Source organism: Triticum aestivum, chromosome 1B (genome assembly GCF_018294505.1).
Source record: "Triticum aestivum cultivar Chinese Spring chromosome 1B, IWGSC CS RefSeq v2.1, whole genome shotgun sequence".
NCBI lineage: Eukaryota > Viridiplantae > Streptophyta > Magnoliopsida > Poales > Poaceae > Triticum > Triticum aestivum.
Window position 1 is genome coordinate 494,260,101 of NC_057795.1, and position 13,322 is coordinate 494,273,422.

A 13,322-nucleotide genomic window follows, 5' to 3' on the forward strand; every position below is an offset into this window, starting at 1 on the left:
AGGTTGAAAGCTCAAAATTCAATCAAATTCAAATGCACGTCGTGCTTCCAGGGCAAAGCAGCCGACCACCAGTAGAAAGCGTGACCATTTTCCGGCTGAAAAAGCCCGTGAGTGTCCGTACACCGGTTCCTGCGACACGGTCCCGAAACCGGGGCGCCGATACAGCGACAGGCCCACATTCCGCGCGCAAATAATTCGGCCGCCCGTGCTGCCCCTGTCCCGGCGGTCCCACCCGGCAGCCTCCCGCGCACCGCTCCCGGCGGACCCACCCGCGGTCCACCGAGACCGCTCTACCTCGGCCGCCTCCCCCTTCCCGCTCCCCGACGACACAGCTCACGGTCAGTCACAGGCCGCGGGGATAACTCCGAACCAAAACCCTCCCCAAACCCTAGCTAGCCCGCCCCCACCCATTGATGACCTCCGCCGCCGCCGCCGTAGATGCACAGGCTCTCCCTCCTCCCCGCCGCCGCCGCAGCGACCGCCTTCATTGACGCCGCCACGGCGCCCTTCCTGCTCCCCTCCGCCTCCATGCCCTCCCTCCGCCTCGGCTCCCCCGCGCTCCTCGCCGCGCGCCGGCGCCCGCCGCCCTGGCTGCGCTGCGGCGGCGGGGCGAGGAGGGGCGCGTTCTGCACCCTCGAGGCCTCCAGGCGCGCGGACGGCGGGTCGGAGGACGAGAAGCGGGGCGGGGACGGGGCCCGCGCGGTGGCCGAGAGGAGGCTGCGAGGCGTCAGCGCCGTGGCGGGCAGCGGGGAGCTCCTCGCCATCCCCGGAGTCGGCCCGCGCAACCTCAGGAAGCTCGTCGACAACGGCTTCGAGGGCGTCGCGCATCTCAAGCAGCTCTACAGGGATAAGGTGTGTGTTCCCCTGCTTGGATTGCTGGAAATGCTACTATCCAATACGTGCGTTTCTGTCACGCCCCAAGGCAAGAACACAAACTCTTATCCACGAGCGTTGAAATCGTTACTCAAGCAGTACCTACTATAAGTCAAAAAATGTCACAGTGCATACATGTGGCCACCTCCACCTTTTAGTTTTGTTTAACAACTCTCGTGCAAGTCTTGTTACATCTACGTTGTATGATTACCATAGCCCACATTGGCTATGTTTCGGACCCACGCACAAGACAAAAGGGCGCACTGCATGAAAATAGTGCCATTTGAACCTTTGAGATCTTAATGGAGCCCATGAGATTGCGAATACTCAGGGAGCTCTGATGTTTTTTTGTTTGTTTGTTGTGTTGGCTACATTGTAGGGTAATATTATGTATTCTTTTGAGCTCATGAGATTGCGAATAGCCGAATACTCAGGGAGCTCTGATGCTTTTTTGTTTGTTTGTTGTGTTGGCTACATTGTAGTGTAATATTATGTACTTCTTTTTGCCTTGTAATACTCAGGGATCTCTGATGCTTTTTTTTTTGCTTCTGTTCTGGACTTGGCATCCAGAAAATCTAAATCTAGATTGATTATGTCACATGTTCTTGTGTTCTCGGATAAACAAGTTATTATTTCATTCTGGTTCTGGGAGAGACGTTTGAATTCTTAAGTGGTGTGGAAGTTAACAGATAGGATACTATAGACTCTATTATTTTGTTTGTTGTGTTGGCTACATTGTAGTGTAATATTATGTACTCCCTCCATTCACTTTTATAAGTCGTTTCAGACAAGTGAAATTGAGCTATTTTACAGTGTCTGAAACATCTACAAAGCCTTATAAAAGTGAACAGAGGGAGTACTTCTTTTGAGTGCTGCTCTCCTAACTTTTTTTGTAATTTACATGATGTGCAGTTCTTTGGAAAGTCGAGTGAGAAGATGGTTGAGTTCTTGCAGAGCTCGGTTGGCATCAAACATAAGAATCATGCTGAGAGTATCACTTCATTCATTAAAGAGAGTGTTGTTGAGGAGTTAGAGGATACCAGCTCATCTAAGCCTCCTCGGAAGAAGAGGCTAACCTTTTGTGTGGAAGGAAATATCAGTGTTGGAAAGAGCACCTTTCTCCAGAGAATAGCTAATGAGACTATTGAACTACGTGATCTTGTTGAAATAGTACCTGAACCTGTTGCTAAGTGGCAGGATGTTGGCCCTGACCACTTCAATATACTGGATGCCTTCTACGCTGAGCCCCAAAGATATGCTTACACGTTTCAGAACTACGTGTTTGTGACAAGAGTTATGCAAGAAAGAGAATCTTCAGGTGGCATCAAACCTCTCAGACTAATGGAAAGAAGTGTTTTCAGTGACAGGATGGTAGGTCTTATCTTACGTGCTAATGCTAGTTCATATGTGAACTGAGTATTTCTTTTTCTTTTTCTTTTCCTGGTTTGACTGACTAGTATATACCGTGCAACTAAATTCTAATATTCACCAGGTATTTGTCCGTGCTGTTCATGAAGCTAACTGGATGAATGAGATGGAGATCAGCATCTACGATTCTTGGTTCGATCCTGTGGTGTCATCGCTCCCAGGTCTTATCCCAGATGGATTTATTTATCTAAGGGCCAGCCCAGATACTTGCCATAAAAGGATGATGCTCCGGAAAAGATCAGAGGAAGGTGGTGTTAGTCTTGACTACTTGCAAGGTTTGCATGAGAAACATGAGAGCTGGCTGTTTCCTTCGAAAGGAGGAGGCCGTGGTGTATTATCAGTTAGTCAGCTGCCCACACAGATGGAGGGCAACTTGCCTCCAGGGATAAGGGATCGTGTCTTTTACCTGGAAGGAGATCACATGCATTCTAGTATCCAGAAGGTAGGTACATTCTCATGCTTGTGTATACTTCTCTAGTTCTGAAGCACCTCAGTTACATTTGAGACTTTTTTGTATGTAGGTTCCTGCTCTGGTCTTGGATTGTGAACCTGACATTGATTTCAACAGAGACATACAAGCGAAACGACAGTGAGTTCTGCAAACCTTTGCTGGACTAATTAAATGTTGTGTAGCGCCAACTATATTTGAATAATCAGCTTTCTATGCATTTTGTGTGGCTGTGTTATTATATGTTCAATTAGGCATCGCTGTGCTGTTCTTTCTTTTTTATTTATTTTTGCGGGTGTGTGTTGTTCTATTTACTAGTTACTGGATATAAACATCAGAAAGTAACTACACCTAAGTACTTCTAAAATCATGTGTTCCCTTTTAAGTTCGGATCTTTTGCCCATGCAGGTACGCGCAGCAAGTTGCAGAGTTCTTTGAATTCGTGAACAACAAAAAGGAAGCTCCATCCGAGCAAGCAAGCACTGAGAAGGACCGCATGAATCCAAAGATCATGTTCCCTAACAAAGGAGGTTTGTGGGTCCCTGAAGGTGTGCCGCCTTTCGCGGGCTCTGCAATGAATCTGGATTTCAGAAGAGCCATGTCTTCATATCTCCCAACTTAAGGCCTCAGCTTCGAGAGTACCCGGGCCTGTTTGGTTGAAGGCTAAGAATGCCATAATCATGCTAACTTTTTGTCGAAATCGTCTTATGGCCAAGGAAAAGGAGCCATAAGCACGACAAGCTTAGCTAAAAAGACCAGTGCCTGTGACAGACGGGTCATGAGGCTAAGCAGGTTGTGGCAAGCCATAGTTGTGGTAGGCAACCAAACACAGGACCCTCAGCTCACTGACCTTGTAAAAATCGCTGATGCTTTTCACTAGACCTATTAGCTTTGCCTGATGCTAGCGGATGATGTAGAATAGTGTGTCCGTGTCCCCATCTTGTAAATTGGCGATCTCGCTGGTAGTTTCACGTTCTGTGGTAGCAGTAGCCTATGTTTATCTGAACCATGGCGAGGACCTGTTTTGTTGCTGGCTGCATTCTGTTCAGAGGATTCAGAACTACTACTACATCGTTGGCTAAATGTGCTGTCGACTTGTTTACTGTGGTTTAGTCATCTGGAAGTTTACCTGTGTGTCATGTGTTCGGTTTAAAAATGCTGCAGGTCGTGTTACTCAGGATTAACTTTTCTGAAAGATGCTTTGAACAGTTCTAGAAGATTGTGATTGGTTGATGCCACAAGCATGTAAAACAAGTAGGCACGTGTTAACCACGTTTCTTGGAGGAAGGCACAGGCATTTTTAAACAACTTAAGCATGTAAATGTGATAAACGCATGTTGACCTAAAAGTCTGCCATCCAAAAACGCACATATGCAAAGGAAGAGAGGCATTGGATTTCATTGTAACAGTCACTAGCTCCTTGCTCCTTGGGGTAAGCTTCACTATTTTCGCTTGCTAAGATACGTGAACTACATCTTCCGTACTACAATTTTTTGCTAATTCTTGGGTGCTCAAATTTTCCGATAACCTCAAATTACGCATTACTTTAGCAAACCATTGGATATTTTGGTTTGTAAACAATACTCCCTCCGCCCCGTGATATAAGACGTTTTTACAGGCTATCTTAGCTTGCAATAATGTCTTATATTGTGTAGCCTGTAAAAGCGTCTTATAGTGTGGGACAGAGTGAAATGGTCCCTCAAGAGACTTAGTTGTTTTATAAGGCTGGTCGTAATGGTAGTATCATAGCTAGTACTCCCTCCGTTTCTAAATATAAGTCTTTGTAGAGATTTTACTAGGTGGACTACATATGGAGCAAAATGAATGAATCTAAACTTCAAATGCATCTATATACATCCGTATGCGGTTTATAGTGGAATCTCTACAAAGACTTACATTTAGGAACGGAGGGAGTATCATGCATGCCAACTAGGCAATTTTGATGAGGTGTCATAGTATTAAATGAAGAAAGAGAGGGTAGAGTATCATATCATGATACCGTATCATAATAAATGCTATGCTACTTTGTGTCATGCATAACAATAAATAGAGTACTATATGATACTAAAATATGATACTATGCATTAGGAAGGTAGTATCATACACTAGTATCATATGCATGATACTAATATATGATACTCCCTATTACAACCAGCCTAAAGGTGAATTCAAGTTGTGCAGTTAATCAAGTTCAAAAAAACAAGCAAGTTGTGCAGTTAATCTGCGGGAAACGGGAAAAAACAATGCATATTGAGTAACGTGAAGATGAGAGAATGGTTGAGTGTCGATCCAAAGGGGTGACTGTAATTTGAGAAAAGTCAAACAACGTATGAATAGACATTCATACTATTTGGACGCGGATTTGTGAAACATGGTTCTGATAGAGGAAAGGTGGAGGAAGAGAGGTTTTGGGAATCATCGGCCAGGCATATATACAGTTACAGAGACCACGCCCGAGAGGGAGATCGTGTGCCACTACCACCATCGTGTGCACCCCACGCACATGCCCACAATGCGTATATACAGGTCGTGTACATATAGTCTACCCCCCCCCCCCCCCCGCGCGCAGTCATGACATCGCTGGGGCGACGCAAAGACTGGATCTGAACTGAAGAAACACGTCAGTAGGCAGCCCTTTGGTCATCACGTCCGCCAGCTGCTGTTTGGTGGGGATGTGCAGCACTCGAAACTCGCCAAGGGCAACACGCTCGCGGACGAAGTGGATGTCGAGCTCCACATGCTTGGTGCGCCGGTGGTGAACAGGGTTCGCCGAGAGGTACACCGACGAGACATTGCCGCAGAAGACGAGCGCGGCGTTGGTCATCGGTGCGCGGAGCTCGCCAAGGAGTTGGCGTAGCCAGATGCACTCGGCCACGGCGTTCGCGACGCTGCGGTACTCCGCCTCGGCGATGGAACGGGACACGGTGGCTTGCCGTTTCGACGACCAGGAGACGAGGGCGTCGCCGAGGTAGATGCAGAAGCCGGACGTCGAGCGCCTGGTGTCGGGGCACCCGACCCAGTCAGCGTCGGTGAAGGCAGGAAGATCCAAGGTCGACGAAGCGCGAAGGTGTAGACCAAGCGAAGGAGTCCCGCGGACATAGCGAAGCACGCGCTTGACCAAGTTGAGATGGCAGGCACACGGATCGTGCATATGTAAGCAGATCTGCTGAACCGCGTAGGCCAGCTCAGGGCGGGTGATGGTGAGGTATTGTAGCGCTCCGGCAATGCTGCGGTAGGCAGAGGGATCGCCGACGCGCGGCCCATCGGCCTGCGGGAGCTTGCCCTTCGTGTCGATCGGCGTCGGCGAGGGCTTGCAGGAATCCATGCCGGCGCGATCAACCACATCCTCGGCGTACTACTGTTGACAGAGGAAGAACCCGGCAGGAGTGCGTTGAACGCGAATGCCGAGGAAGAAATGAAGCGGGCCGAGGTCCTTCATGGCGAACTCGCCAGTGAGACAGTGGACGATGCGCTGGAGCAGAGCGGAGCTGGAGGCGGTGAGGACGATGTCGTCCACGTACAGCAGAAGGAACACCGTCTCGACGCCGTGCGTATAGACGAACAGGGACGAGTCAGAGCGAGTGGCGACGAAGCCGATCGTCTTGAGGAAGCCAGCGAAGCGCAGAAACCAGGCGCGCGGCGCCTGCTTGAGGCCGTAGAGCGACTTGGCCAGGCGGCAGACGTGCCCGGGCTTGGTGTCGTCGACGAAGCCGACGGGCTGGTGGCAGAACACCTCCTCCTGAAGCGTGTCGTGCAGGAAGGCATTCTTCACATCGAGCTAGTGCACGGGCCAGTGGCGGGAGGCGGCGATGGTGAGCACCTATGGATGGTGGCCGGCTTGACCACCAGGGAGAACGTCTCGCCATAGTCGACACCGGCACGTTGCCGGAACCAGCGCACGACCCAGCTGGCCTTGTAACGCTCGAGGGTGCCGTCAGCGCGCATTTTGTGCTTGAACACCCACTTGCCGGTGATCAGGTTAGCACCGGGGGGACGCGGCACCAGCTCCCAGGTGTGGTTGCTGACGAGGGCGGCGAACTCTTCACGCACGGCCGCCAACCAGTTCGGGTCACGCACGGCGATGCGAACAGAGCTGGGGAGCGGAGAGATCGACGCGCTGGTGGAGGCAGTGGCGTCGTCGTAGTAGCGCGGGTTGGGGCCGGAAGATCCCAGTCTGCGCACGCGTGACCACCCGGCATGGCGGAGCGGCCGCAGCCGGTGAAGTGGGTGCAACAGAGGGAGCTGGCAGCGAGGAAGCCATGGAAGTTGAAGTAGCTGTTGGCGCACAGGAGCCGGAGCCGTCGATCATCGATCTGACGCCCCCTGTTGAACTGGAGGAGTGAGTGGTAGAGCGCGAATGCACGGAGCCGCTCGATGATGATCCGACGGTCGTGGTTGAATCGTGCCGAGGCGCAAAGAGATGCGCGGTGCCAGGCGCGGCAACAGAGCGCGGAGCGGGGACTTGCAGGATTAGTGGCGCAACAGGCGGCTCCGGCGACGGAGAGAGCGTGGTGGCAGGAGCGGCGAGGCGAGCGAATGGGAATTCATGCTCGTGGAAGAGAACATGGCGCGAGGTTAGAACGCGCCGCGAGATCGGGTCGAAGCAGCGGTACCCGCGGTGATCGGATGGATGGCCGAGGAAGACGCACGCAACAGAGTGAGCAGCAAGCTTGTGACGAGCCGTGGCGGTGGTGTTAGGGTAGCAGAAGACTGTAATCCGGGGCTACACCAAGCAGGAGTTCGTACTAGGAGCGAGGCGCGCTGGAATGACAAGGACGGCGATTCAGCAGCTAGGTAGCGGTGTTCAGGGCTTCAGCCCAGAACCGCGGCGGCATAGACGCATGGAGAAGGAGAGCGCGAACACTGTCTTTGAGTGTGCGTAGAATGCGCTCCGCCTTCCTGTTGTGCTGGCTAGTGTACGGGCAGGAGAGACGGAGGACAGAGCCATGCGCAGAGAGGAGTGAGCGCACGGGAGCGCTGTCGAACTCGCGCCCGTTATCTGTCTGAAGAGAAAACACAGGGAGCTGAAATTGTGTGCGGACATATGCATAAAAATCATGCAGAATTGGAAGAACATCAGATTTGTGCTTGAGGAGAAACATCCATACATAATGAGTGTAGTCATCAAGTATCACAAGGTAGAACTGCTAACCGGAAATACTGGTAACAGGCGAGGTCCATACATCTAAATGGAGCAACTGGAAAGGAAAATAAGTACATCTAACTGAAGACTGAAATGGTAAACGTGCATGTTTGCCTAATAGACATGCTGGGCAGTGATGCAGCGACGACTTGCTGAAATCGAAGCATAGTTGGGAGGCGATCTGATGGACAGAGGCGGCGCCGGGGTTCCCCAGGCGCTGGTGAAGCAGCTCGACGATGGCCATGCCGGCGAACGGGCGCGAAGACAGCGACGATGTAGGCCCCACGCGATACAAATCACTGGTGGAATCACAGCGGAGGATCACCGCCCTGGTCCGGATGTCCTTCATAGAAAACCCAAACAAGTCAAACTCAACTGAAACGGGATTGTCACGACAGAGTTGACGAACAGAGAGAAGTTTTTTGATCAAAGAGGGAGAAACAAGCACGTTACTAAGTTGAATTGGTGAAGTGCCAGAGATAAGAGAGCCCGCACCAACGTGGGTAATCGTGAGATGCTCACCGCTACCAACGATGATGTGAGAAGGAGAGGAGAAGGGATGAACGGAGTGGAGAGTACCAGTGTTGTTGGTCATGTGGGAGGCCGCACCCGAGTCGAGGTACCAGTGGAGGAGCTGCCCGACGAGGAAGGACCAGACGTGGCGTTGTGGAGCACCGCCTGAAGCGACACCATGTCGAGCGGTGAGGCAGGCGGGTGCGCGGCGACGGGAGGCACGGCGTAGTACGGCAGCGGGCCATAACCCGGTGGAGGACCGTGGCCGCCGTAGCCGTAGGCGCCAGGCAGAGGCGCGGAGGGAGGAGCGTGAAGGAAATATGCCCTAGAGGCAATAATAAAGTTATTATTTATTTCCTCATATCATGATAAATGTTTATTATTCATGCTAGAATTGTATTAACCGGAAACATAATACATGTGTGAATACATAGACAAACAAAGTGTCACTAGTATGCCTCTACTTGACTAGCTCATTAATCAAAGATGGTTATGTTTCCTAGCCATGGACAAAGAGTTGTCATTTGATTAATGGGATCACATCATTAGGAGAATGATGTGATTGACTTGACCCATTCCATTAGCTTAGCACTTGACCGTTTAGTATGTTGCTGTTGCTTTCTTCATGACTTATACATGTTCCTATGACTATGAAATTATGCAACTCCCGTTTACCGGAGGAACACTTTGTGTGCTACCAAACGTCACAACGTAACTGGGTGATTATAAAGGTGCTCTACAGGTTTCTCCGAAGGTACATGTTGGGTTGGCGTATTTCAAGATTAGGATTTGTCACTCCGATTGTCAGAGAGGTATCTCTGGGCCCTCTCGGTAATACACATCACTTAAGCCTTGCAAGCATTGCAACTAATGAGTTAGTTGCGGGATGATGTATTATGGAACGAGTAAAGAGACTTACCGGTAACAAGATTGAACTAGGTATTGAGATACCGACGATTGAATCTCGGGCAAGTAACATACCGATGACAAAGGGAACAACGTATGTTGTTACGCGGTCTGATCGATAAAGATCTTCGTAGAATATGTGGGAGCCAATATGAGCATCCAGGTTCCGCTATTGGTTATTGACCGGAAACGTGTTTCGGTCATGTCTACATTGTTCTCGAACCCGTAGGGTCCGCACGCTTAAGGTTTCGATGACAGTTATATTATGAGTTTATGAGTTTTGATGTACCGAAGGAGTTCGGAGTCTCGGATGAGATCAGGGACATGACGAGGAGTCTCGAAATGGTCGAGATGTAAAGATCGATATATTGGACGACTATATTCGGACTTCTGAAAGGTTCCGAGTGATTCGGATATTTTTCGGAGTACCGGAGAGTTACGAGAATTCGCCGGGGAGTATATGGGCCTTATTGGGCCATACGGGAATAGAGGAGAGAGGCCGAAAGGAAGGAGGTGCGCAGCCCCCCTCTGGTCCGAATTGGACAAGGGGTGCAGCCCCCTTTTCCTTCCTCCTCTCCCCTCTTTCCTTCTCTCCTACTCCAACAAGGAAGGGGGGGAGTCCTACTCCCGGTGGGAGGAGGACTCCTCCTGGCGCGCCCCTCCTGGCTGGCCGACCCCCTCCCCCTTGCTCCTTTATATACGGGGGCAGGGGGGCACCTCTAGGCAGAACAACAATTGATCCCTTGGATCTCTTAGTCGTGTGCGGTGCCCCCCTCCACCATAGTCCACCTCGATAATATCGTAGTGGTGCTTAGGCGAAGCCCTGCGACGGTAGAACATCAAGATCGTCACCACGCCGTTGTGCTGATGGAACTCTCCCTCGACACTCAGCTGGATCGGAGTTCGAGGGATGTCATCGAGCTGAACGTGTGCTAGAACTCGGAGGTGCCGTAGTTTCGGTGCTTGATCGGTCGGGCCGTGAAGACATACGACTACATCAACCGCGTTGTTCTAACGCTTCCGCTTTCGGTCTACGAGGGTACGTGGACACACTCTCCCCTCTCGTTGCTATGCATCACCATGATCTTGCGTGTGCGTAGGAAAACTGTTGAAATTACTACGTTCCCCAACAGTGGCATCCGAGCCTAGGTTTTATGCGTTGATGTTATATGCACGAGTAGAACACAAGTGAGTTGTGGGCGATACAAGTCATACTGCTTACCAGCATGTCATACTTTGGTTCAACGGTATTGTTGGATGAAGCGGCCCGGACCGACATTACGCGTACGCTTACGCGAGACTGGTTCTACCGATGTGCTTTGCACACAGGTGGCTGGCGGGTGTCAGTTTCTCCAACTTTAGTTGAACCGAGTGTGGCTACGCCCGGTCCTTGCGAAGGTTAAAACAGCACCAACTTGACAAACTATCGGTGTGGTTTTGATGCGTAGGTAAAAACGGTTCTTGCTAAGCCCGTAGCAGCCACGTAAAATTTGCAACAACAAAGTAGAGGACGTCTAACTTGTTTTTGCAGGGCATGTTGTGATGTGATATGGTCAAGACATGATGCTATATTTTATTATATGAGATGATCATGTTTTGTAACCGAGTTATCGGCAACTGGCAGGAGCCATATGGTTGTCGCTTTATTGTATGCAATGCAATTGCCCTGTAATGCTTTACTTTATCGCTAAGCGGTAGCGATAGTCGTAGAAGCATAAGATTGGCGAGACGACAACGATGCTACTATGGAGATCAAGGTGTCGCGCCGGTGTCGATGGTGATCATGGAGGTGCTTCGGAGATGGAGATCACAAGCACAAGATGATGATGGCCATATCATATCACTTATATTGATTGCATGTGATGTTTATCTTTTATGCATCTTATCTTGCTTTGATTGACGGTAGCATTATAAGATGATCTCTCACTAAATTTCAAGATAAAAAGTGTTCTCTCTGAGTATGCACCGTTGCCAAAGTTCGTCGTGCCCAGACACCACGTGATGATCGGGTGTGATAAGCTCTACGTCCATCTACAACGGGTGCAAGCCAGTTTTGCACACACGGAATACTCAGGTTAAACTTGACGAGCCTAGCATATGCAGATATGGCCTCGGAACACTGGAGACCGAAAGGTCGAGCGTGAATCATATAGTAGATATGATCAACATAGTGATGTTCACCATTGAAAACTACTCCATCTCACGTGATGATCGGTTATGGTTTAGTTGATTTGGATCACATGATCACTTAGATGATTAGAGGGATGTTTATCTAAGTGGGAGTTCTTAAGTAATATGATTAATTGAACTTAAATTTATCATGAACTTAGTCCTGGTAGTATTTTACAAATTATGTTGTAGATCAATAGCTCGCGTTGTTGCTCCCTTATGTTTTATATGTGTTCCTAGAGAAAACTAAGTTGAAAGATGTTAGTAGCAATGACGCGGACTTGGTCCGTGATCTGAGGTTTATCCTCATTGCTGCACAGAAGAATTATGTCCTTGATGCACCGCTAGGTGACGGACCTATTGCAGGAGCAGATGCAGACGTTATGAATGTTTGGCTAGCTCAATATGATGACTACTTGATAGTTTTGTGCACCATGCTTTATGGCTTAGAACCGGGACTACAAAAATGTTTTTGAAACATCATGGAACATATAAGATGTTTCAAGAGATGAAATTGGTATTTCAGACTCATGCCCGTGTCAAGAGGTATGAGACCTTTGACAAATACTTCGCCTAAAAGATGGAGGAGAATTGCTCAACTAGTGAGCAAGTACTTAGATTGTCTGAGTACTACAATCGCTTGAATCAAGTGGGAGTTAATCTTCTAGATAAGATAGTGATTGGCAGAGTTCTCTAGTCACCATCACCAAGTTACTAGAACTTCGTGATTAACTATAATGCAAAGGATGACGAAAACGATTCCCGAGCTCTTCGTGATGCTGAAATCAACGAAGGTAGAAATCAAGAAAGAGCATCAAGTGTTGATGATTGACAAGACCACTAGTTTCAAGAAAAAGGCAAAGGGAAAGAAAGGGAACTTCAAGTAGAATGACAAGCAAGTTGTCACTCTCGTGAAGAATCCCAAAGCTGGACCAAAGCCTGAAACTGAGTGCTTACACTGCAAAGGAAATGGTCACTGGAAGCGGAGATGCCCTGAATATTTGGTGGATAAGAAGGATGACAAAGTGAACAAGGGTATATTTGATATACGGGTTATTGATGTGTACCTTACTAGTATTTATAGTAGCCCCTGAGTATTTGATACTTGTTCAGTTGCTAAAAATTAGTAACTAGAAACAGGAGGTACAGAATAAACAGAGACTAGTTGAGGGTGAAGTGACGATGCGTGTTGGAAGTAGTTCCAAGATTGATATGATCATCATTGCACACTCTCTATACTTTCGGGATTAGTGTTAAACCTAAATAAATGTTATTTGGCATTTGCGTTGAGCATGAATATGATTTGATCATGTTTATTGCAATACTGTTATTCATTAAAATCAGAGGATAATTGTTGTTCTGTTTACATGAATAAAACCTTCGACGGTCATACACCCAATAAAATAGTTTGTTGGATCTCGATCATAGTGATACACATATTCATAATATTTGATGTCAAAAGATGCAAAGTTGATAATGATAGTGCAACTTATTTGTGGCACTGCCATTTGGGTCATATCGGTGTAAAGTGCATGAAGAAACTCCATAAAGATGGATTTTTGAATCATTTGATTATGAATCATTTGATGCTTGCGAACCTTGCCTTATGGGCAAGATGACTAAAACTCCGTTCTCCGGAACAATGGAACGAGCTAGTGACTTATTGGAAATAATACATACTGATGTATGCGGTCCAATGAGTATTGATGCTCTTGGCGGGTATCGTTATTTTCTGACCTTCACAAGATGATTTGAGCAGATATGAGTATATCTTCTTAATGAAACACAAATCTGAAACATTTGAAAAGTTCAAAGAATTTCAGAGTGAAGTGGAGAATCATC

At 48.6% G+C, this 13,322-nt stretch overlaps 1 protein-coding gene across 1 annotated transcript; it reads left to right on the forward strand.

Moving 5' to 3' along the window:
• The first annotated feature begins 325 nt into the window (after positions 1-325).
• LOC123134411 (uncharacterized) lies at positions 326-3,851 on the forward strand. The gene is made up of 5 exons (XM_044553675.1): positions 326-852; positions 1,786-2,244; positions 2,366-2,743; positions 2,823-2,890; positions 3,158-3,851. The coding sequence occupies exons 1-5, from the start codon at positions 439-441 to the stop codon at positions 3,369-3,371; spliced, it is 1,533 nt and encodes a 510-aa protein (XP_044409610.1). The 5' UTR covers positions 326-438; the 3' UTR covers positions 3,372-3,851.
• Positions 3,852-13,322: the final 9,471 nt, after the last annotated feature.

What these genes read in the sequence shown, in the direction of transcription:
- LOC123134411 (XM_044553675.1), top strand. Translation starts at nt 439, where the DNA reads ATGCACAGGCTCTCCCTCCTCCCCGCCGCCGCCGCAGCGACCGCCTTC. An exon ending in AGCAGCTCTACAGGGATAAG is followed by an intron (nt 853 to 1,785) that starts GTGTGTGTTCCC and finishes CATGATGTGCAG; the next exon opens with TTCTTTGGAAAGTCGAGTGA. An exon ending in GTGTTTTCAGTGACAGGATG is followed by an intron (nt 2,245 to 2,365) that starts GTAGGTCTTATC and finishes AATATTCACCAG; the next exon opens with GTATTTGTCCGTGCTGTTCA.